Source organism: Rhinichthys klamathensis, unplaced genomic scaffold (assembly GCF_029890125.1).
Source record: "Rhinichthys klamathensis goyatoka isolate OS25496 unplaced genomic scaffold, OSU_Roscu_1.1 h1tg000270l_1, whole genome shotgun sequence".
In the NCBI taxonomy this organism is placed as follows: Eukaryota; Metazoa; Chordata; class Actinopteri; order Cypriniformes; family Leuciscidae; genus Rhinichthys; species Rhinichthys klamathensis.
In genome coordinates this window covers 1,566,719-1,589,681 of record NW_026606790.1, presented here as the reverse complement: position 1 = coordinate 1,589,681, position 22,963 = coordinate 1,566,719, and the positions used below count along the sequence as shown (strand labels likewise).

The window sequence follows — 22,963 nt, the reverse complement described above, 5'->3', positions numbered from 1 at the left end:
ATGCAATGCTGTTCTTTTGTCTTTTTATTGTTACTGTTTGCATATAATATAAATTATTGCTGCTTTCAGGCATAATATAAGATGCATCACACAGGAAAGACAGGAAATGTTGATGTGTCTTTTGAAGCAACAGTATGACTAGCACTTTAAAGGGTTAGTTCACCCAAAAATGAAAATGATGTCATTAATGACTCACCCTCATGTCGTTCCAAGCCCGTAAGACCTCCGTTCATCTTCGGAACACAGTTTAAGATATTTTAGATTTAGTCCGAGAGCTTTCTGTCCCTCCATTGAAAATGTATGTACGGTATACTGTCCTTGTCCAGAAAGGAAATAAAGACATCATCAAAGTAGTCCATGTGACATCAGTGGGTTAGTTAGAATGTTTTGAAGCATCGAAAATACATTTTGGTTAGAGGCCGATTCCGATTTTCATTGAGTTTGACATGCGGATGATACCGATTTTAGCCGATTCCGATTTTATTTTTTTCTAACCACTTTTTTTATTTTCAATAACACAAATATTTATTTTCTATATATTTTTTTATTTATAAAACACCATATACTTTTACCCAAACTGAATAATAAAAACAAGTTTAAATGGGTACATTTTCTATAAATATTTTCTATAAAGAGTCTTCATTTTAATTTCTGACATAGCCTACTCCAGTTCTTGTTAAAACACACTAGACATGCAAATTCTGTGCATTTTGGGGACTTTTTGTGTGAAATCATATTTATTTTGTCCATCAAAAGTGTGCTTTCACTTTAATTGAGCGTGAGCAGTGCAGCAAAAATAGACTCGGCGCCGAAACCGCTTCACTGCTGCTCATGCGACGCTCCTGCTCGACGCTCACGCGCGGCTCCTGCTCCCACTGTGAATGCACTCGTTGATTAACATGCACGCCGGAAAAAAATGCGCGCCGCTCACGCTTGCGGTGTGAAACGGCCGTAATTCACAAGGTTTCCTACATGTGCATTCCGTGTGCACGTGTGATGCTGATGTTGCGCAATGTTAATCATGCGCCGCCCGAGTGCATTTTGACCGGCATAAAATCGGCATATGTCAGACTGACCGGCCGGTCGCCGGTCATGGCCGATCAATCGGTGCATCTCTAATTTTGGTCCAAAAATAACAAAAATTATGACTTTATTCAGGATTGTATTCTCTTCCGTGTACTGGTACATCAGATAACACGTCAGCAGCGTCTTACGTCACTGCGGACTCGTGAACGCGGATTGACAACAGAACCGGAAGAGAATACAATGCTGAATAAAGACGTAGTTTTTGTTATTTTTGGACCAAAATGTATTTTCGATGCTTCAAAAAATTCTAACTAACCCACTGATGTCACATGGACTACTTTTGATGATGTCTTTATTTCCTTTCTGGACAAGGACAGTATACCGTACATACATTTTCAATGGAGGGACAGAAAGCTCTCGGACTAAATCTAAAATATCTTAAACTGTGTTTCGAAGATGAACGGAGGTCTTACGACATGAGGGTGAGTCATTAATGATTTTTTGGGTGAACTAACCCTTTAATTAGCTCTAATTTGCTTAATTGAGCATACAGTTTGCTTTAAAACAGGCAATTGGGTCAGAATCAAAAGTATTTTATTTAAAATTAGAGGAAACTGTGAGTGGCCTTAAACAAATAATGTTAACTACTAAGATAAGGATTATTTCAAGCTATGTGGTGCCTGGGCAGTCACAGCCAGAGAAGTGTGTGTGTGTATTATCCAATGTATTGAATATAGAAATAGGAATACTGGCCTTCAGAGGTATCATTGTAATGTGTGATTACAACCTCTTCACACACAGGCAATAAAAAAAGCATTCATTTTAGAAGAAAAGTTCCATATAGCACCTTTAATAATAATAATAATGTCTAGTGCGGTGGCTGTGATATAGGCTATAAACCTACCATCATCCGTTACCATGATTTTTGGAATGACTTATCGCGAGAGGAAAAAAATAAATTTTAGTCGCATAACATCGGTTAATGGAAACGCCGTCATTTCGCAATAGTTTTTTATCGACATTTAGAAAAAATCGCAAAAGTTTTGCGCAAATCTGTAATGGAAACGCGCCTAGTGTGAGTGTGTATATACACACTACCGTTAAAAGGTTTTTTTTATTTTTATAAATTTTGTTTTATTCAGCATGGCGCATTAAATTGATCAAAAGTGACAAACAAAGACATTTATAATGTTACAAAATATTTCTATTTAAAATAATTACTATTCTTTTGAACTTTCTAATTATCAAAGAATCCTGAAAAGGAATATGAAGCAGCACAACTGTTTTCAACATTGATAATAAGCATTTTTTAATTATTTCTGAAGGATCATGCGACACTGAAGACTGAAGTAATGGCTGATTTGCCATCACAAGAATAAATTACATTTTAAAATATATTCAAGTAGAAAAAGGATGAATTCAGGTTGATTGGGACACTTTTTCAAGTCATCACCCTAAATTCACCCCTATTTTAAATAATAGAAATATTTCACAATATTACTGTATTTTTTATCAAATAAATGCAGCCTTGCTGAGCTTAAGAGACTTCTTTAAAAAAATCCTACAATCCCAAACTTTTGAATAGTCAAAAATGTCCAAATGCAAGACACTACATTATGAAGATTAAAGTGTTAGTTTTAGTTTTAAATATTTTTTGCACATGGATAACTTTGAGGGCTTGAAAAAGTGGTAGTTGCACATATTGTCAATGGAGGTACAGAAAGCTCTCAGATTTCGTAAAAAATATCTTTATTTGTGTTCCAAAATGAACAAAAGTCTTACGTGTTTGGAAAGACATAAGGTTGAGTGATTAATGACAGAATTTTCATTTTTTGGATTAACTAACCCTTTAAATCCTTATGACAAACTTCAGTTAACTGTTTGTCTATCTCCAAGTGTTTTTAACTTGGACAAACAGAATCACATTTTTTCCATACTGTGTATTGACTACCAGTGAAGCATGTTATCCGGTCTGGACACAAAATGAGTCTCTTGTCTAATGGACATTCATCTTTGTTATATTAAAAACAGTGGTACAGGTATCTACCATAGACACAGCCATACTTAAGTTGGACTCTATGGCCATGTCTCCATTAAATCCTACACACGTTGATGTAGCTTAAAGTAGAACACGGACAGCATAAGACTGCTGGGCGTATGTTTTATTTTGACATTGGTGGGGTCATAAAAGTAGTCCTGCAGAGCACCCCCCTACCCCACCCTCCCCCACCCATAAATTTGACTGCAATTTCATGTCATCTAAAGCCTTTATTTATAGATATAGTAGCCAACAGACTCATAATGGGAGTTTTTTATGTCAGTATGTTCCTGAGACATTAATTACACAATTTTGATTATGTAAACCAACAGCATTACAATTTAGCTTTCTGTACTTCATGATAAAATATCTAAACAATCATACATTGATTTCCAGGGGCTTTTTTTCTTTGGACAGTTTTTTATAATTGCCATATTCAATGCATCTTTGTCATCTTTTATGTCAAATGCTTCAATTTAATCAATTAATCAAAAAAAATCTGAATAATGAGATGTTACCAATAAAATGATCAAAGCAGCTATCTTTACACTGAAAACCAGTGCTTATTTAACCTGAAAAACCAAACGGTTTTCAAAATTGGGAATAAATTACAGGTCCTTCTCAAAAAATTAGCATATTGTGATAAAGTTAATTATTTTCCATAATGTAATGATAAAAATTTAACTTTCATATATTTTAGATTCACTGCACACCAACTGAAATATTTCAGGTCTTTTATTGTTTTAATACTGATGATTTTGGCATACAGCTCATGAAAACCCAAAATTCCTGTCTAAAAAAATTAGCATATTTCATCCGACCAATAAAAGAAGTGTTTTTAATACAAAAAAAAAGAGTCAACCTTCAAATAATTATGTTCAGTTATGCACTCAATAGTCAATACTTGGTCGGGAATCCTTTTGCAGAAATGACTGCTTCAATGCGGCGTGGCATGGAGGCAATCAGCCTGCGGCACTGCTGAGGTGTTATGGAGGCCCAGGATGCTTTGATAGTGGCCTTAAGCTCATCCAGAGTGTTGGGTCTTGTGTCTCTCAACTTTCTCTTCACAATATCCCACAGATTCTCTATGGGGTTCAGGCCAGGAGAGCTGGCAGGCCAATTGAGCACAGTAATACCATGGTCAGTAAACCATTTACCAGTGGTTTTGGCACTGTGAGCAGGTGCCAGGTCGTGCTGAAAAATGAAATCTTCATCTCCATAAAGCTTTTCAGCAGATGGAAGCATGAAGTGCTCCAAAATCTCCTGATAGCTAGCTGCATTGACCCTGCCCTTGATAAAACACAGTGGACCAACACCAGCAGCTGACATGGCACCCCAGACCATCACTGACTGTGGGTACTTGACACTGGACTTCAGGCATTTCGGCATTTCCTTCTCCCCAGTCTTCCTCCAGACTCTGGCACCTTGATTTCCGACTGACATGCAAAACTGAGCAACAGTCCAGTGCTGCTTCTCTGTAGCCCAGGTCAGGCGCTTCTGCCGCTGTTTCTGGTTCAAAAGTGGCTTGACCTGGGGAATGCGTCACCTGTAGCCCATTTCCTGCACACGCCTGTGCACGGTGGCTCTGGATGTTTCTACTCCAGACTCAGTCCACTGCTTCCGCAGGTCCCCCAAGGTCTGGAATCGGTCCTTCTCCACAATCTTCCTCAGGGTCCGGTCACCTCTTCTCGTTGTGCAGCGTTTTTGCCACACTTTTTCCTTCCCACAGACTTCCCACTGAGGTGCCTTGATACAGCACTCTGGGAACAGCCTATTTGTTCAGAAATTTCTTTCTGTCTTACCCTCTTGCTTGAGGGTGTCAATGATGGCCTTCTGGACAGCAGTCAGGTCGGCAGTCTTACCCATGATTGCGGTTTTGAGTAATGAAACAGGCTGGGAGTTTTTAAAAGCCTCAGGAATCTTTTGCAGGTGTTTAGAGTTAATTAGTTGATTCAGATGATTAGGTTAATAGCTCGTTTAGAGACCCTTTTCATGATATGCTAATTTTTTGAGACAGGAATTTTGGGTTTTCATGAGCTGTATGCCAAAATCATCAGTATTAAAACAATAAAAGACCTGAAATATTTCAGTTGGTGTGCAATGAATCTAAAATATATGAAAGTTAAATTTTTATCATTACATTATGGAAAATAATGAACTTTATCACAATATGCTAATTTTTTTAGAAGGACCTGTATGTACAAAAAGTGAAACCGTCAATGACTTTAGCCAGTCTCGCAAAACCCCCCGTTATGATCAACGAAGCTGACTACACTGCACAATGAATCTTTTACAGTACATGGTATCTGCAGCTGTTCAGCACACGCTGATCTCTAGAGTTTTCAGCTAATTTCTTCTGCACCTGTGGCTAATTTAAATGCCTTGGTTTTAATGCTCAATGCTGCTAAAAAACGGATAAAAAACATGTAAAGAAATCTAGAACCTTAGCAGATCTAAATGTAATGCTGTAATAGACACTTTTCATTCATTTTTACATTTCACTTTAATCACAGTCGATCAAAATGATTGCAAGGCACGATTTAGTAGTCGCTGAGTATTGGTAGGGACATGTCCCTAGCATCCCTTCGAAGCCCCTACTACTGTGTGATGATATTATGTACACTTTCATTCGCTAAACTATTGAAATGCACAAGCAATGATGTGCACTATGTAGATTATTTATATATTGCTGCATTTTTGTTGATTTTAGGGGATTTTGTGCTTTGCGAGCCATCTATATACCACAAATGAGAAATAAATTTAAGTTCGAGTTTCATCTTTTTAAATAAAGCGAGAGGCTGAGCCAAGGAGAAAAATAGTTTTTGATTAGAGATTGGCTACACGTCTGCTCTCCATCGGCTTCTTTTCAATAGGGCGGTATGAAGAAGATGATTTCATTTTGATGTGAAAAGGTTGGTCTATTTTCTGTTACCTCACTAACAGATGAAATCTGAATGCCCACGCTCGTTAGCTAAAGCGTTTTATCTTTCTTTCTCTTTGGTTCTTTTTTGCATAGCAGCTTGAATTAAATCAACCTGCCTCTTTTGCAAAGCCTTTTAATTGTGTCTTACAGTGCGGCGTTCTCTCACACCCACACACACACACACACACACACACACACACACACACACACACACACACACATACCTCACGACAGCTTTTCCCCTTGGCCATAACGATGACATTGCCATCACCACACCTTGTTAAACTTAATCAAGACTTCGTTAAGCCCGCAGCAGAGTCAGCGGTCAGCTTTAATCACCCAGAGCTCGGCGATCCACTCTCCCTCTCTCTACCTGTCTAATGCAGAGGAACTACGCAGATTGGTGTGACAGGAACAATGGCATACGATAACAAAGGCAAGAGACTCCAATCTGTCCCATCGGAGGCTTCTGCTCCATTAGAATTAGCTGTTTCCCCTCTCGCGGACACCGGCTAATTCTGGCCTTCCAGCTGTCTCATTAGAGAGGACAGCCCCGCTCCCCACTCGATGGCCAAACAACCGCCATCAACCGTGGCGTTTGAGAGCTGTGCTGTCTCAGCCCATTACTGTAAACATAGCCCAGCCATACAGTAGTGGCGAAGGCGGAGAATGATGTAATAATGTTGTAAAAATGATGCCCTTACAGCCTGAGCTCGACACCCCCCTCCCCCCAGCTCGAGCCCTCTTTGCCCACCAGTGCATTTCACACAACAATCACGGCCGCAGACAGCGAGACAGCAGCCACCAATCACTTGTGTTGTCTGGCCCTCTGACGGAGCGCATTTGTCTTGAGCTCTCTCGGAATGCTGGGAGAGCAGATTGTTGTGTTACACAGCAGGAGGGGATCAATGTAATCACATCACTTTCAACTTTTTGAATGAGGAGATGCCCTAATAGGATTTGGCAGTGCATGATACCCTCAAAATGCAGGAAATCTGTTCTGGCTCATTAGGATGCATCAGCGTGTGTGCTTGCTCTCGCTGTCTTTCTCCCTTTATAATGTGTGTGTTTGTCTGTCTTCCTCCCTCTCTGATTCTATACCTCACAACTTTTGAATCAAGTTTACTTAAGCTCCTTGTAATTGGCCGTTCAGCCCTCTCGAAGGAATATTTGGGTCCCCGCTGAGCTTGTTTTCTGTTGACTATTGAAAGAGCTCTCATTCTCGTTTGCTACCCTGTCTTCTCTCAGTGCTCTGAGAGTTTGTTCAGAGAAAAGGAAAATCAAATAAATTGCCAAGTTGGAGGCATCTCCCTTCAAACCCTTCTTCTGATTTTTTTTTTTCCTTCCAGGATTTGTTTTGTTTGGTTCTTCGTAGCCTCTTGGCCTTAGTCTTGAGTTTCGGTGTGTGTCAGGCTTTACTTCACAGCTCATGGGTTTCTCTGTTCTCTGAGCGTCGCCAGCCTGCTGTTTGTCTTCCTTCAAGTCTGTTTGAACAGTGTCCTCTGTAAACCTCCTACAGGACAAGGTAATTCCTTTTCCTTTGTGTTCTCTACTGGCTGTAGGCCATATATCAGGCAACATTTTTGAACGACTCATCAAATTTACGTGGAGAACTGTCTGCTAGTGGTTCTTTTGTTGCTGATAATTAGGATGCACTATATATCGGAACTTTATTGGAAATTTAATTGTGCATTATCATTTCACTTATAACACTCACTTAAAGTTCATCTTTAAAAACACTAATAATTTATTATTTAGCAAATCTAAATTAATTCAATATAAATGGTGCATTGCGCAAGTCTCTGATTTTTTGTAGAACTATGCCCCCTCTGGCGACAAGCGAAACTGCAACCAGAGGTGTGCACGCTCATGGACCACACGCACACGCACGCTTGCACGAGCTGTTCATAACCAAAGGAGCATCAGCCGCACAAATCTTTTGTTTACAGTCATAATGTCTTCAGAGGTAATAAAGTTATAAATCTGCAAGTCATTTTAAATATATGAAAGGAAAGGCATTTGAGTAAATTACACACTTGTGTGAGGGGAAAACGGGGTAGTAGAAAACTTCGGTTTTTGTTTCCATCTAACGTTATCTCCATGTTGAACTGTTTTATGTGTTTACTGTATCCACTTATGATTGTATTATTATGGAAACACGTTCATGAACAATATAAGTTATTACTTTGTAAAAGCTCAAAATAATAATCAGAGGATCCCGTTTGAGCCCTAGAGCAGACCGGAGATCTCTCCATTTGTTGAAAGCCTTCCCGATGTTGACTCTCGTCTTATTCCGACGCCTGTCTGACTCCAATTTGGCCCTTTTGGTGGCACTAGACAAAAGTTTTCTTTTCTTTGTCTTACGTGGAGTTTGCGTTGGGGTTTGGAATGAACTACAAGCTGGTCTCTTAGAATCCATCTTCTACTTTTGTTGAAAAGTTGACTTCGCTGATACGGAGAATGGCGGCGAATACACAAACCTGCCAAACATAGCCAGGTGAGCGTGAATGCACATGACGTCACGCCCAGTCTCAAATTCCGTCCCGAATCCCTCTTATTTATTTTACTGTACAGGATTATAGAGGCAATCGCAGTGATCAGAGAAGGGCTCATTCAGCCCATCAGGCAATTGTTTAAGCATGTATGGGTTAGAAAAACGGGTATTTTTAACATGAAATGTTGCGCAATGCACCTTTAATAGAAAGAAATTTTAATAATAATCTGAATTAAAAAGTTAATATCCTTTTTCATACTGTTTGTATGCTAGTCTAGTGTACTCTTAAACATTGACAGTTGTACAGTTTTTCTCATCCAGAAAAATTTACGAAAGATATTGATGTCTCTTCCTTATGTAGTAGCAAGCAGCAAATCATTGTACAATGCTGTGTCAATTGCTTGTGTATTATTTGCTTTCTTTCCAAAAATGAGTTCCAAAGTAATTGGATGGAATTTATTTTTGTCCGTAGTTCAAACTGTAAAGTGCTTTACTGTTATGTATGGAGTCCGAGTCACTTCTAAGTCTAAAAGGAGCCGAGTCCTAATCAAGTCTGAGTCCAACTAAACAATACTGTATTTCAATAAGTCGAGAGTCGAAAATGCAGTGGTGAGGGGACAGACCTACAATCTTTACAATGGCATGCACTGTGTATAAAGGTTCTACATGTCATTTCCATGACTCAGAGCCAACTTAAAACTATTTTATTTTTGAATGCATTTATGATCAACAAATTGCATTATTGGAAGTTTATTGTATGGATCTATGTTTTTAAGTTGATGAATATTTTGGTAGGGCTTTTCCCTGCCTGCCTATATACAGTACACGAGCCACACCAACGCACAATAAGATACGAAAGAAAGCTTAATTGGGCATTCACGAGCTGACTGATCGGTGAGCGCTTTCTGTGAGCTTGAGTGTGTGCACACAGAAACTCGTCTTAGACAGCTTACAAGCATCGAATTGATTGTATAAACAGGGAAGACTTAAAAACACATACGAATGATTGACTTTCGTGACAATGCAGTACTGACCCAATCTGGCCAGTGACAATTACGTCAACTGTCCCTAGCAAATTTCACCGAATCCTTGGACTTGGAAGGACTCTGGAACATTTTTTGAGTAAAAATACATCCGATTCAGTGACAAGTCAAAGTCCGAGTTCCACAACTCTACTTTTATATATAATAAAGACTATTGAATATCTTCAAATTAGATACTGTATATTGAAGACTAAAAATGTACTGTTTAATGTTATTTTTCAGTATTATTTTTCTTTATTAATTTTCATAATAATTTCATAATGTATTTTGTGAAGTCAGAGTATGTTGTACATGTGTGCTGAGGAGAGATATGGGATGAGCTATATTTTGCATAGAAGTATGTGTGCAATGTAACATGTTCCACTGATGATGATACATCAAATGTGTACAGTTGGCATATTCTTTACAAGGCAAGGAATGTTTCACTGATGCAAATGTACCACAAATGTATAGTGTATGGACAGTTTTCTTAATATGGAAAGTGGATTGTGCCATGTGTAAGCATGAGGTATACGTTCCATTTTAAACACAAGGGGGTTGAGAGGAAATAGATGGAGAGAGAGGACAGAGAAATGGGAATGAAGGAATGAAGACCACCTCGCCTGTAACCTTCCTCTTCTTCTATGCCTGTTTCTCTCGTACGTCTGACACATGTATAAAAATAATAAATAAGGGATCTCTTGGCTAGCTAATTAGTAACTAGCTTCTGTGATTCAACCGTATCGGGGAAAAGCTTAATTTTCAAATCTACAATATCCCTCCCCATATTGTCAAAAGAAAATACAACAACACAGAAAGGAAACCTGTCCATTGAGGCTGGTCTACCAACTAAACCAGCATTAACCAGCCTAAACATAGCTCAGCTGTTCTTTTCAGCAGTTGTGATCTTTAGAATGCATTTTGACATTTCTGATCTTTGTCTGAGAACAGCGACCTTTTATCCGAGCACAACACAAGGAATTTATCCTTTTACACTGTGATCCAAACAATTTATTATGAGAATGTCTTTGAGAAAAGTCATTTAAAAACTGCAGTTTGAAAGAGTGCTCACCGTTCCCCAGTTTTTGAGATTTTTCTATATTATTGCTTTATTTACTGTTGAGGCAAGTGTTTCTCTAGAACCCCCTGCAGCACAGGACTGCATGGCATGTGCAAGAACAGAAAAAGAAAAAGATAGACAAATTTTGTGCAGTTGTCTAAAAGAAATGCAAGTTGATTTGTGACTGCTGAGAGATTAAGATGCAGACAGAAACGTGTTTTTGTGTGCGGCGGCTGGCCTCGGTAAACCTGCGCCCTGCCACTGAGCCGTGGGGATCGATAGTCCTCGCTGCACGCTACCTAATTACTATCAGTATGTCACTCTCTCCCTCCCTTTCTCTTCACCGCCACTGGGCACACGACCGCTGCCGCCTTATCACACTTATCTGAAACTGCCTATGTATTCATTATCCCTCACCTAGAGGCCTGCACACCACACAGGGCATATGGAATCTGTACTTCCACATTTGTCTGCCCCAGAGATGCAGGAAACGAGAGAGGCAATGTTAGATGGCGATTGCATCTAATTTTGAGTTTTTAGCAAGTGTAAAATAGGGGGGAAGGAGTTCATCCAAGTTCCTATATGGCTTAAGCCTTTTATGTACTATAGCATTCATTCATTAATTCTCAAGTGAGAAATAGGCAGAATTATTAGTTTTGCATATGCTTAAACACACACATATTGGTCATAAAAAAAATGCTTTTTTAATATGTTGGTCTCTAGTTACCAAGCAGTAGAGGTTGTCTTGTTGGTGCAGTGGAAAGGTATTATTACTGAGATGCAATACTGCTCCCTCCCTTTGTGTTTGGCATGATTCAAGGAGGACATGTTCCTGGAACAAGCGTTCATATGAATGAGGGTAGCTCATATATTTTAAGGGTAGCTAAGGGTTAGGGAAGGTGTTTGGCCTATAATTGTTTGATAAGAATGTTGTTCCAGGACCAACAAAAATCTTGATCCAGGAACAATTTCTACTTGGCTAAATCATGCTGTTTCTATGAATGTGCACTGTCGTGAATAATGCAGCAATGTTTAATTCTTTAGCAATGGTAGAGGAGATATCCATTTTATGCTTGTGTCCTCTGTTCATAATGGGTCTCGTAATTCCTAGAAAGAGTGCTTATTTAACCAAGCAGTGAGGTGGAGAGGCCTTGGATTATGGTCTGATGTGGAAACGGTAGCACAAAACTGTGATTATCTTCATGTTAGCGGCTGCTGAGGGATGCTTGGCTGACCCAGTGGCTGTAATGTGTTCAACGGCAGCTAAGCGTTTGCTTCATCTCTTTGCGCTATTACTGAAATCAATAGCCATCTTCCTCTTTGCTCCCTGTTTGTCTGCACTGTTGTGCCATTTTATCAGAGGCTTTGTCAGCAAGACTCTCAGAGGCAAAAAGGCTTCAGCCCTTGCTGCTGAAGAGCTGGGAGGACCCGCGGTCTTGAAAAGAAATACAGCCGTCGATCGATGGCTCTGTAATAGCATGTCTGCGGCATCAGCCGGGAGGAGCCACACTGGGTGCCAATGCATTCAGCACTGCCTGTCCTTGAGCGTTAGACCCCGTGTGAGCCGGCGTAGGTCCACCACAAACTGAACCAATCACCTGTGCTGATATTAACCCTGCGTTCCCTGACCTGCAATACTTCTTTAGACCCTACAAATGCTGCCCAAAAAGTATAATGGCCTTTTATCGATTTACCTCCTCCTCATTTCTCTCTCTTTCTCAAGATAGTGCGAAGCCATTTAAGAGTAAGTGTGTGTTGTAGAAGCACTGCCCTCCCATTGAGACGGTCTCTAGGAGAGCGTACGCCAGCCCAGCCTGTTCTTGAAACCCAGCATCCACGCATAGCTAACACTAATCAGTCAGCGGTCCAGGGAGCAATGTTTACCGACAAGCCAGGCAGCAGCGGATGACAAGACTGCATGAATAACACATTGTGCTTGGATTCATCGCCCTCCCTCTGGAACAGCAGCTCATAGGAGCTCCAGAGATGGGGTTGGGGGAAGCAGAGGGATGGTGTGTTTCAACAACTGGAGCATCATGATTGGGGGGAGGACTGGGAGTGTAGGTGGATGTGAACTAGTGGTATATTAGTTCTGCTGGTTCTCATCCCACAAACATCAGTCCTGCTGTCAGAGTAAATCTTCCTTAATTTTCTTTCTCCCTTAATGTCAAAAGCGTGAGAAAAAAAAAAATATTATATATATATATTCACAGTATATATAAAATATTACACACAACAAAAATCGAATAATAAATAAATGTGTGTATGTACATAATTAAAATAATGCATTCATATTTAGTATAAAGTTACACTTAATATCACAAAATATTGGAAATTAAAATATTTTACTTTTTAAAATTAATTCAAGAAGTAGAGTGCTGTTAAAAAGTGTTTTTATTCGTTTTTGTCAGGTCTTAACACATCACATTTTCTTCACAAGCCTGAGAGAATTTAATACAGACTTATGGGACTTTCATGTGACTGAACTGGATTAAGATTTGCTTCTTACTGTATGCATTTATAAATTTGGAGAGTCTGGTCTATATTACTTTTTGGAATATTGGAAGGGTAGAGTACTGTAATCCTTGTGTACCTGTGCAAACATTCAAAAACACATCATTTTCATGGTGGATAAAAAGTTACTTTTCTTTTTTTTTAACAAAGCGTTAGAATCTTTGGGTATAAGTTTCAAATATGAATTATTATTTTTTTTTTGCTTTTGCCATGTGAGTCAGACGGTGGAGGCAGGTATGTATTTCTCAAGGGTCAATGGATTTGACCGGTGTGGTTTAAAATTGTCCTCCCTCGCTGAACTGAACTCACCTTAGCTTTGTTTTTTTACAGAAAAGCCACCCATCCAAGTCTGTGGCATCACAATGAGAGGCTTTCCACCACTTTGCCTGTTTTACTCTGGAATTCTGTTTTTAATTCACTCCGTAATCTTCAGGCTTGACTGAAAATTACATTGTTCGGTTTTAACAGCCGGTGAATGGACACATTGAAAGACATTTGAAAGCACCTTGTCTGCCAAACACTGTCGCTGAGTTCTTTGAATTCCTATGTGAGTGAAAGGGGGAGAGCAAATTGTAAACACTTCACCCATCCCATCCCGTTGAATATTTATCAGAGTCATTTTCCTGGTCTTGATAAATTAATGTTTTGACAGCAAATCAAACACAGGTGATAACTCCCTGTCAAAATGTCTGAGCGTAGGGTTTGAATACCAAGCTTGTGCTGCTCAGACTACATTCCTGTTGCACATTTACATAATTTTGAAATCAAGGGAAATGGCGTATTCAAATTCTACCTCAGAAGTAGACAGCACAGCCTGTGTTAGATAGAAAATAATGATCAGCTTAAACGCATAAAGAGAAAGAAAGGAAGTGGCTCGTTTATCCTCACAATTGTGGTGCATTAAAGTGAAAATGATTGAAATAAGAATCAGCTGCCAAGTGAAGCCTGAAGTGGGATCAGCCTGGAGAAGAAAAAAAAAGTAACAGAAGACCTCAGTCTTATTAACAAGCTTGAAATTTCATTATCCACAGTTCAGGATTAAATAATGTTATCTGTTTTCTCTAAAGGAAAATGGAGAGAGCTGTGACAAATAGAAGAAAAGACCCTAAGATGAAGAACACAACCTTGGCAGAGGGCTTCTTTATTTTGGTTTATCCATCTCAAAGTGCCACATGGTTTATGATAAGGGCAGTTGTGAGCCGTCTCCTCACCCGTAGCCCCAGCCAGCAGGAAAAACACAAGTCAGACTTAATTGATCTAATTACTCATCCTTTGGTTTGTTTAAACTGTAGATTGAACACATGGATGTGCTTTAGAAAAGATTATAATCAGAGAATGGATTTGCAGAAAATGTGAATTAATTTCTCCATAATTACAGGATATTTCTGTGAAATTAAGATGTGTTTTCCATCTGACGTTGTTATGTATATTTCAGGAACTTCCCACAGTGGTATTGATGTTTAAGTATCATTTGAATCTTTACCACTGTGGGAAGTTCCTTGAATCTTTACTACTGGTGCTTCCTCAGGCAATCATCACTATTTCTATTTCCAAGACGTAAGGTTAAGGATCTGGGTTAGTACTATTATGTTAAATGGTTAATTATTATTAATCATTTAGCTTTTTAAATGCATTTTTTTTGTATATAAATATAACATGTAGTAAATATAAATGTTTTTTGTTTTTTTTATTAATCAGAAATACTATTTTTGCCTGTTTGATCAAAAGGAGACTAAACAAATCCTGCAGACCACCCTGAACATTCCTAGCAACCCCAAAGAACATGTTAAAACTACTCAGAACATTTTTGCAACCACATAGCAACAGCCTGGCAATCACCCACAGCTCCCTGTCACAGCAGAGAGTTTTTGCATGGGCAAGCACTCATATTTTCTTCTGAATATGTGTGAAAATATTTGTTCTTTCTTTTTGAAGTGGCTTTATAGTGAAATGTATTCCTGGGTGTGTTTTTCATGTGAATATTATCTAAGAGTGGATCAGTTTCATAAAAACAGGCTGTGTTGTTTGGCTCTAAACAGACCTCTCCATCTCACTCCGAGACTCTCCAGAGCTGATGACTCTAATTGAATGATATGACTCACTGGGTTAATAGCGCGACTCAATGTTGGTGCTGAAGAGCTGGAGCTGACAGAATGACGAATTATCGTGAATAATTACTGGTGAATTTTCCTGAGTTAACGCAGTCTGATTGATCTGCCCTCTGTGTGCAGGAGACAGAGATCCTTAACACCGCTGTGCTCACTGGGAAGACAGTTGCCATGCCAGTGAAGGTGGTCACCGTTGGAACCGAAGGTACTGTGACCGATGTGACCGAGTCGGTGGAATGTCGCTCGACGGATGAGGACGTGGTTAAGGTGGGAAGGGACATGCACAGGTCACTTACATGAAAAAAAACACTTGTGGATGTGTGTTTCTTCAGCTACTTTCACCAGTTCACACTTACAAATAATCAGATTGTGTAAAAGTATGTGTATTTGACGCAGCAGCTAGACTCCTCACTGGGACACGCAAGTATGAATCGATCACCCCTATCTTATCCAAACTCCATTGGCTACCTGTCAAATCTAGAATTGATTTTAAAATGTTACTTTTTGTGTATAAAGCTCTTAACAATTTGGCCCCTCAGTATCTGACCGATCTGCTCTGTCTGTACACTCCTTCTCGTACCTTGAGATCCAGTGACCACTGCCTTCTTATCGTGCCTAGATCCAGACTCAAAGAACGAGGCGACCGTGCTTTTGCGACTGCAGGCCCAAAACTTTGGAACAGTCTACCTTTCTATATCAGACTGGCTCCCTCAGTTTCCATATTCAAATCTTCTTTAAAGACTTTTTTATTTTCTCTTGCTTTTAATTCTCCCTGATTCTGTACTGTCCTGTACTGCTCTGCATCATATTGTATGCTTTGTACAGCACTTTGGCCAACCTAGGTTGTTTTTAAATGTGCTTTATAAATAAATATTGTATTGTATTGTATTGTATTGTATTTGGCGTGCTGTCGGAGGGACGGGCTCCGAGCTCAGAATCTGGCCCGAACCCAGAGTACTCCCCCCATATCTCTGGTTAGGATAGTAACCAGGCGAGGAACATAGGTGAGGCGGCTATGTATATATACATAGGCCTCTTCTCGTTCTGATTGTTTAGGCAATTTGAACGTGTTCCTCCTGAACTTTGTTAATAAAACATCATGTATGAGGCATTTATCATATAAATGCCTCATTCATTCATTCATTCATTCATGAGCACTTTTAACCTTGTGGATTTAAAAAAAAAAACTCTTCAGACTATCCTTAGTTCATTTAATTTGTCCTTTTGTTAAACGTTTTTATACACCACATCACAAGGTCTCACTAATTTCTAATTTCTAAAACCATTTAGAAATGAATCATCTTAAAAAAAAAAAAAAAAACTATATACACACAGTAGTGCTCAAAAGTGATGTCCAGCATAGGAAAATTGACATCTTCACCCTTTATTTAAATATTAAAAATGTGTTAAAAATTTTGTAATCATATTACGTAGTTGTGCTTTTATTTATATAATGTGTGTGTGTGACGTATATATATATATATATATATATATATATAAATGAGTAATTAGTGAGACCTTGGGATGTGGTGTGATTTACTGTACAGCACTTTTGAATTTTAGATGGTTTTCATCAAAAGACACAAGCTGAAAGAACCTACAGACACACGAGTATAATTTTGTAGCCAGGATAACAAAAGAACTGTTGGAGGGCACACATAGTGTATTAAAACAGCTATATTAGATTTGATTTAAAGCACTATACATTCCACCGCTCTAAAGGAATGTCAATTGTCAGTTGTTAAGCCAGAGGCGGAAAATCAAAGGGATGTTAAATTCAAGCTTTTCTGAACAAGCTTGTGCCTTCCACTTTCTGCCATTTGGGAACAAATATGAGAGCATTTTATGAGGGAGAAAATGACAATGTGTGCGGATTTACTCCCTCCGGGTTTAATTATCTGATTAGCACCCCACACTGAAACACTGACCTTCCCCACCATAGCTGACACACACACATACACACACGGGCACTGATGCCCTGGATTCAGAGCATCTGAAGACACTTTGCCATTGTATATTTTACATGTTTTGTCACTGATATGAACACCGTGAATTGTAGTGTCAAGTCACATTTATTTATATAGGCCTAGTGCTTTAGACAGTACAGATTGTTTCAAAGCAACTTTACAATGATAATAGGAAAATTATTCAATGATACAAACAGTTCATACAGTGCATGTGCATCATAGTGAGTTGCTTAGCAATCATAAACTAAAAAACCTTGTCATTGCTCAATGGAGATGGCGAATGGCATCCATATGTGTGCCCGTGCTGGCAAAATGAGTAAAAAATTAGTTATTGTTAAAATTAACATTCTCTATTAAAAACAACTTCAAAATGATGTATGATTTGTTTTAATCAGACAAAAACGAACGAGCTACACCTGTTTGAAGTTGAGAGAAAAATCTAGTTACAATTTTCTGAAGGTTCCAAAACAAAACCACCTAGCAACCATACCTTAAAATCCCTGGTAATAACACCAAATCTGGCACACACCAAGCCAAAACCCATATCTATAGGAAAAATATATATCCACCTTTTTGTTTTCCATGATACTACAATTGTTTAATTAACATTAATTAAACAGACATCCTATATATTAAGGCCTACTCACAGCTGGACTGGGACAACAAATCGGCCCGGGCATTTTGGCCCAGACTGGCCCACTACATATAATCATAAGCACAACCGAACTTTGCACCCCCTTGAATATGTATACTAACTCCTATTAAAACCACTAGTGCCATAAGTGAATAGGAGTGAGTAAGAGTTAACAGATGAAATAACTAGTTGAACTATACTCCACAGTGATGAATCCTAAAACAATCTATATAAGCTGCATTGGGATAGCAATACCGGTTTTTCCCACCGGATTTTGGGATATCTGTGGTGTGTGCACCTCTGTCCCTCTAGGGGGGTTCGGGGGCATGCTCCCCCGTAAGAAAATTTTGTGCTTTTTAATGTTAAATTCATCAATCTGGTGCACTTTGAGAGTTCAAAATAAAGAGCTCCAACCCATATTCAGTGTGCAAATTGAACAAAGAAAAACTCAAAACTCATTTAGTTGTGATATAGTGTCTGTCTACATTACACTACTACATAATAATAATGTATGTCTACATTACACTACTACATAATAATAGTTATAATATTAATCCCATGGCAGTAATAGCCATATATTGTAAAACAAATGCACTGAAAAATAAAAGCAACTTCATAATTAGTTTACTACTAATTTCTATACTTGAAAGAGATAAGCACATGATCTTTTATTTTGACGGAAACGGCATCGAGCTTTTATTTTGTCGAAAAACATGGTTTACAAACTCGTCTCATTATAATTCTAATAAAATGCGTAATCAACAAATATGCAGATGTGGAAATAATGAGAAACTGGGTAGTGGGTTCCTGCATAGCCCAAGTGTTCTGAAAGTAGCCTAGTTCTGCTTACCACAGTTCTCTGCACTCACTTATTTCTCTACTTATCCTCCTCACTATCCTCATCAGCCACTTGAAGGGCCTTTTTTTTTCACGCTATTTCTCTGCACATTCCTTGCGTTTCTTCTCCATCGCTTCTCCATATTTTGACAGATACACGACGACACTGCTCGCTCACTCAGAGCTCAAAGGGGGAGGTGTTTAAAGATGTGATTGGACCAGCCCAGTGTTAATCAAGAAAACAACCAATGGGCCGCTGATCTGCGCGTTTCATGTTCCGGTCTGTGAGAAACAAAACACAGGACCTATGCTGACTTTTTTGTCCAATGCATTACACCGGCACAAAGATCCCAGCGCCGCCAATTAAGCAAAACTAAACGCAATGGGCCGCCGATGTACGAGTTTTATGGGCTGTTCAGACAAAAAAAAAAAAAGAGTATGAGATGTATCAGCCCACAAAGCACGCCGGCCCACCGGGAAAATGCCCGGTATGCCCGATGGCCAGTCCAGCCCTGGGCCTACTGTACTATCTAGTATAATGTTATACATCAGATGTTTTCCCCCAAAAGTTAACCAAATGTTCACTTAAGACATAACATAAGGGATTGCGCGACGTCTGAGAGGCTTCAGTCGGCATGAGTGGTGGATGTGTCAGTCAGCGTTTTTTTTTTGTTGCTGAAAAAGATTTTGTTTACATCAGCATGAGTTTGAAAATCACATTTCATTGGTATAGACTCATGCCATCGAGAATTCGCTATGAAGATTCATAAAGTTGGAATGCTGCGCTTTAAAACGATGCCAAACTTGTGCTGAGTGGAAGGGTAACACTTTACTTGAAGGGGTGTACATAAGACTGACATGACACCTTCATAACCATGACATGACATATGTCATGAATATGAAGTAGGGTTTATGCATGTTTATGACAACTGTCATTAAGTGTCTTTCGCTCAATAATGACATTTTGAATACAAAATATGACATTGTTTAAGATGTCTTTGTTATGACACCTTGACATAAACCATAACATCATAACCTGTCAGTGTCTTTGTCATGACAACTTGACATTAAATTGAGTTAAACTGTCATGTGGTTGGTTTTGACATTGGCTGTCATAAGGCCATTATAACTGTGTCATAAATATTTTTCGTGACCTCAACTACAGTGGTACAAATTGAATTTGTCATTAAACAGTTATAATGGCTTCATGACAGCCAATGTCAAAACCAACCAACTGACAGTTTAATGTAATGTTAACCAATAAAGCTAAGTGGTTTCTTAAGTTTGATAATTAATCTGCTATGTCATGTTTATGACAGGTTGTGTTGTCTTAGTAATGTCAAGTTGTCATGACAAAGACACTGACAGGTTATGATGTATTGGTTTATGTCAAGGTGTCATAACAAAGACATCTCAAACAATGTCATATTTGCATTAAAAATGTCATAATTGAGCGAATGACACTTAATGACAGTTGTCACAAACATGCATAAAACTTCCTTCATATACATAACATGTGTCATGTCATGATTATGAAGGTGTCATGTTAGTCTTATGCACACCCCTTCAAGTAAAGTGTTACCCTTCCACTCAGCACAAGTTTTAAAGTTTTAAGTTTTACAAGTGTTACCAGTGGAAGCGCCAGTCGTCGAGAAGCGAGCATTTTTCATAGACAAAGGAAAGATACTCCTCTCAGAAAACGTACAAATAAAGATACTTTTATGTTTAAATACTATTTGGAGCATTAGGATCGCTAGACAAGGGCTTAATGAAGCCTCATTTTTGTGAAAACCTCTAATTTACATTTTTCACTTGTTTAGCCTGTAGCTCAGAATTAGCCCGTGCGCATTCCGACTCATTTTGCCAGCACGGGTCACATATTTGTATTAACTTTGTTGCATGTGCAGCGTGTTTGGGATCGTTATCATGTTGGAAAATATACATTTGATCTCCAAACAAATCCTCCATATTGGCTACATTGTGTTCAGCAGGATTCTCGACATAAGTATTGGTCCATTTTCAAAGTGCCAGCAATTTTGTAGATCCTTCTAACACCTGCTATCCCAATGCCATTAAGTTTCCCCTGCCGTGCTTAATGGCGCCACGCATGCATATTGGCATTAAAACACTCTAGTCGTCTCCTAGTAACATGCCTGACACCATTCAATCAGGTTGCTAAATTTTGACTTGTCGGACTCCAGATCAAGGATCCAATCTTCCATACTCCAGTCCTTATTTTCTTTGTCAAATGCAGGGTGTTTTTTTTTGCAGCAGCAGCAGATTAAACTATTAAATTGTATCTTTACTGGTACACAACCTTTCAATCCAGCCTCTTATAGCCGTTGGCTTACAGTTCAAGATGAAATTGGAGGCTGGAGGTCTCATCCAGGTCTTTAGAAGCTGTTTTGAGGTGGTCCCACATTCAGGTGATTTTTCATCCTTCAGTCAAAATACTCACTAGCATTCCAGCCACAGCACTTTACATTCTTCATGATAGTGGTCTTACTGTGCTTTGAAATAATTCTGTGGACATTCTGTAACCATTCACATTCTGCACAAGAGCAATATCTAAAAAACCGACTGACCAGATTTAGTCATTTTAAAAAATATATTCCTTGGTTGCACAGGAGAGCTCTTTCCATCTGGCCATTTTCATGAAAACCCACAAAATAACATCTAATAATATAGCTAATACCTGCCACATAGTCATTTATTAAAGTATAGACTGGGAATAATGAGTACAAGCTTGGTATGACCACTTGGACAAAAATTACTTCCGTTTCATTGCGTCATGACAAATGATACAATTGAAACGTGGAACGCATAAATTAGTATTACACTCGGACATCACTTTTGGCCACATTCAACATGATATCACCATTTACTCACCATCATGTTTTTCCAAACCTGTACAGTATGACTTTCTTTGTGGAACACAAAAGAAAATGTTTAGCTGAAGGTCCAAGTTTTTCTTCTCCATACAATTGATTACAGACCAGACCAACAATGCCAAATGTTAAACAAAATAGCCCAGAACTACATTTACCCAAGGTCTAAAAAGATTCTAGGTTAACAATTTCAAGTTTAAAAAAAACCTCTTGTCTGTGGCTATTTTACTGTGATCTTCTGCACAGATATATGGACAGACTGAGAGAGTAATTAGAGAGGAAAATACAGAGACAGAAGTGAGGATAGTTATGGAGATGTTGTAGAGCTGTAGCAGATTCTTTTAGATGTGTGTTCATGCAAATGTGTGTCAAGGGAAGTGCGTTTCACCCAGTGTTTGAAAACCTAGTTTAAAACTAAGGCTTGTTATTTTACAAGCTATTTATATTAAAGGTAGTTCAACTTCACTACATGCTCTAAGAGTCTAACTACGTGCAGTTAACACACTACACATTTATTTAAAATTTAGTTGAATCTCTTAGACTATGATTTGTCCTTTCAGATATGGGTTTGGCTCAACTACGCTCAGATTCAGAGGAAACAATGTATAGAAATTCTTATCAGCTCAATTAAGATTCAACCAAAAAAAAGCCATCGACTGTTGAAGTTAATGAATTTTGCCCTTGTAGAAAAGTACAGTCAAGCTATTCTTCTGAAAACATAACATAAATGGGCAAACTACATTGAAGAAATATGACTGTGACTATTGATGGAGTTAAATATATTCAGTAAAAATCTATATTTTAAATGTAAACCATTTAAAAATATTTACTCAAATGAATCAGTGTTGTTTTTGTACCTGTTCCTATTTTTTGCTATTTAATCCCAAACATTGTGTTCACTTTGCAGTGAACGTCTAGAGTTGCTCAAGATGCACTCTGCTAATTATTTCAGTTAGACATGGACGGGCAGAAAGGGACAGCGCTTGCGTCATGCAGCAAACTCCAGTCTCGCTGTGTGCCTGTCTGAATGGGTCATTAAATACCCAACTCAGTTCCCTGCGGGGATCTTGATGTCCTCTGTAAGTGTCCCTCTATTCAGCAGTCTTAATGTTCCTGATTAATGCCCTGCCATACCTGCTAGTTATGATGCTAACAGACGTTCATGGGAAGGGCTTGTTGCAGTGAAGTTAGATTGACCTCATGTACTCCACACACAGTCACCCTTGTACACCCAAAGCAATACCCTTCATGGGCCACCAGAGCATATCTAACGCTCTCTGGCTCTCAGACTATTGTGGGAGATTTACAATCTGTAAGTAAGGAAGTAAAGAATACAATTGTCGATGTAAAACTGCAAATTGTTCCATTATGTTCCATTTATATGGGCAGATCCAGACAGTTTAACAGATTTAAAGGGTGTTTAACAGATATAATTGCTGTGGGGAATTATAG

The 22,963-nt window shown here is 38.7% G+C and overlaps 1 protein-coding gene across 1 annotated transcript in view; it reads left to right on the top strand.

Moving 5' to 3' along the window:
• si:dkey-112m2.1 (transmembrane protein 132C) overlaps positions 1–22,963 on the top strand; it is a 175,211-nt gene that overhangs the window by 136,877 nt on the left and 15,371 nt on the right. The window contains exon 5 of the mRNA XM_056268219.1: positions 15,309–15,452. Coding sequence (XP_056124194.1) covers positions 15,309–15,452 — 144 coding nt within the window. The remainder of the gene's footprint in view (positions 1–15,308; positions 15,453–22,963) is intronic.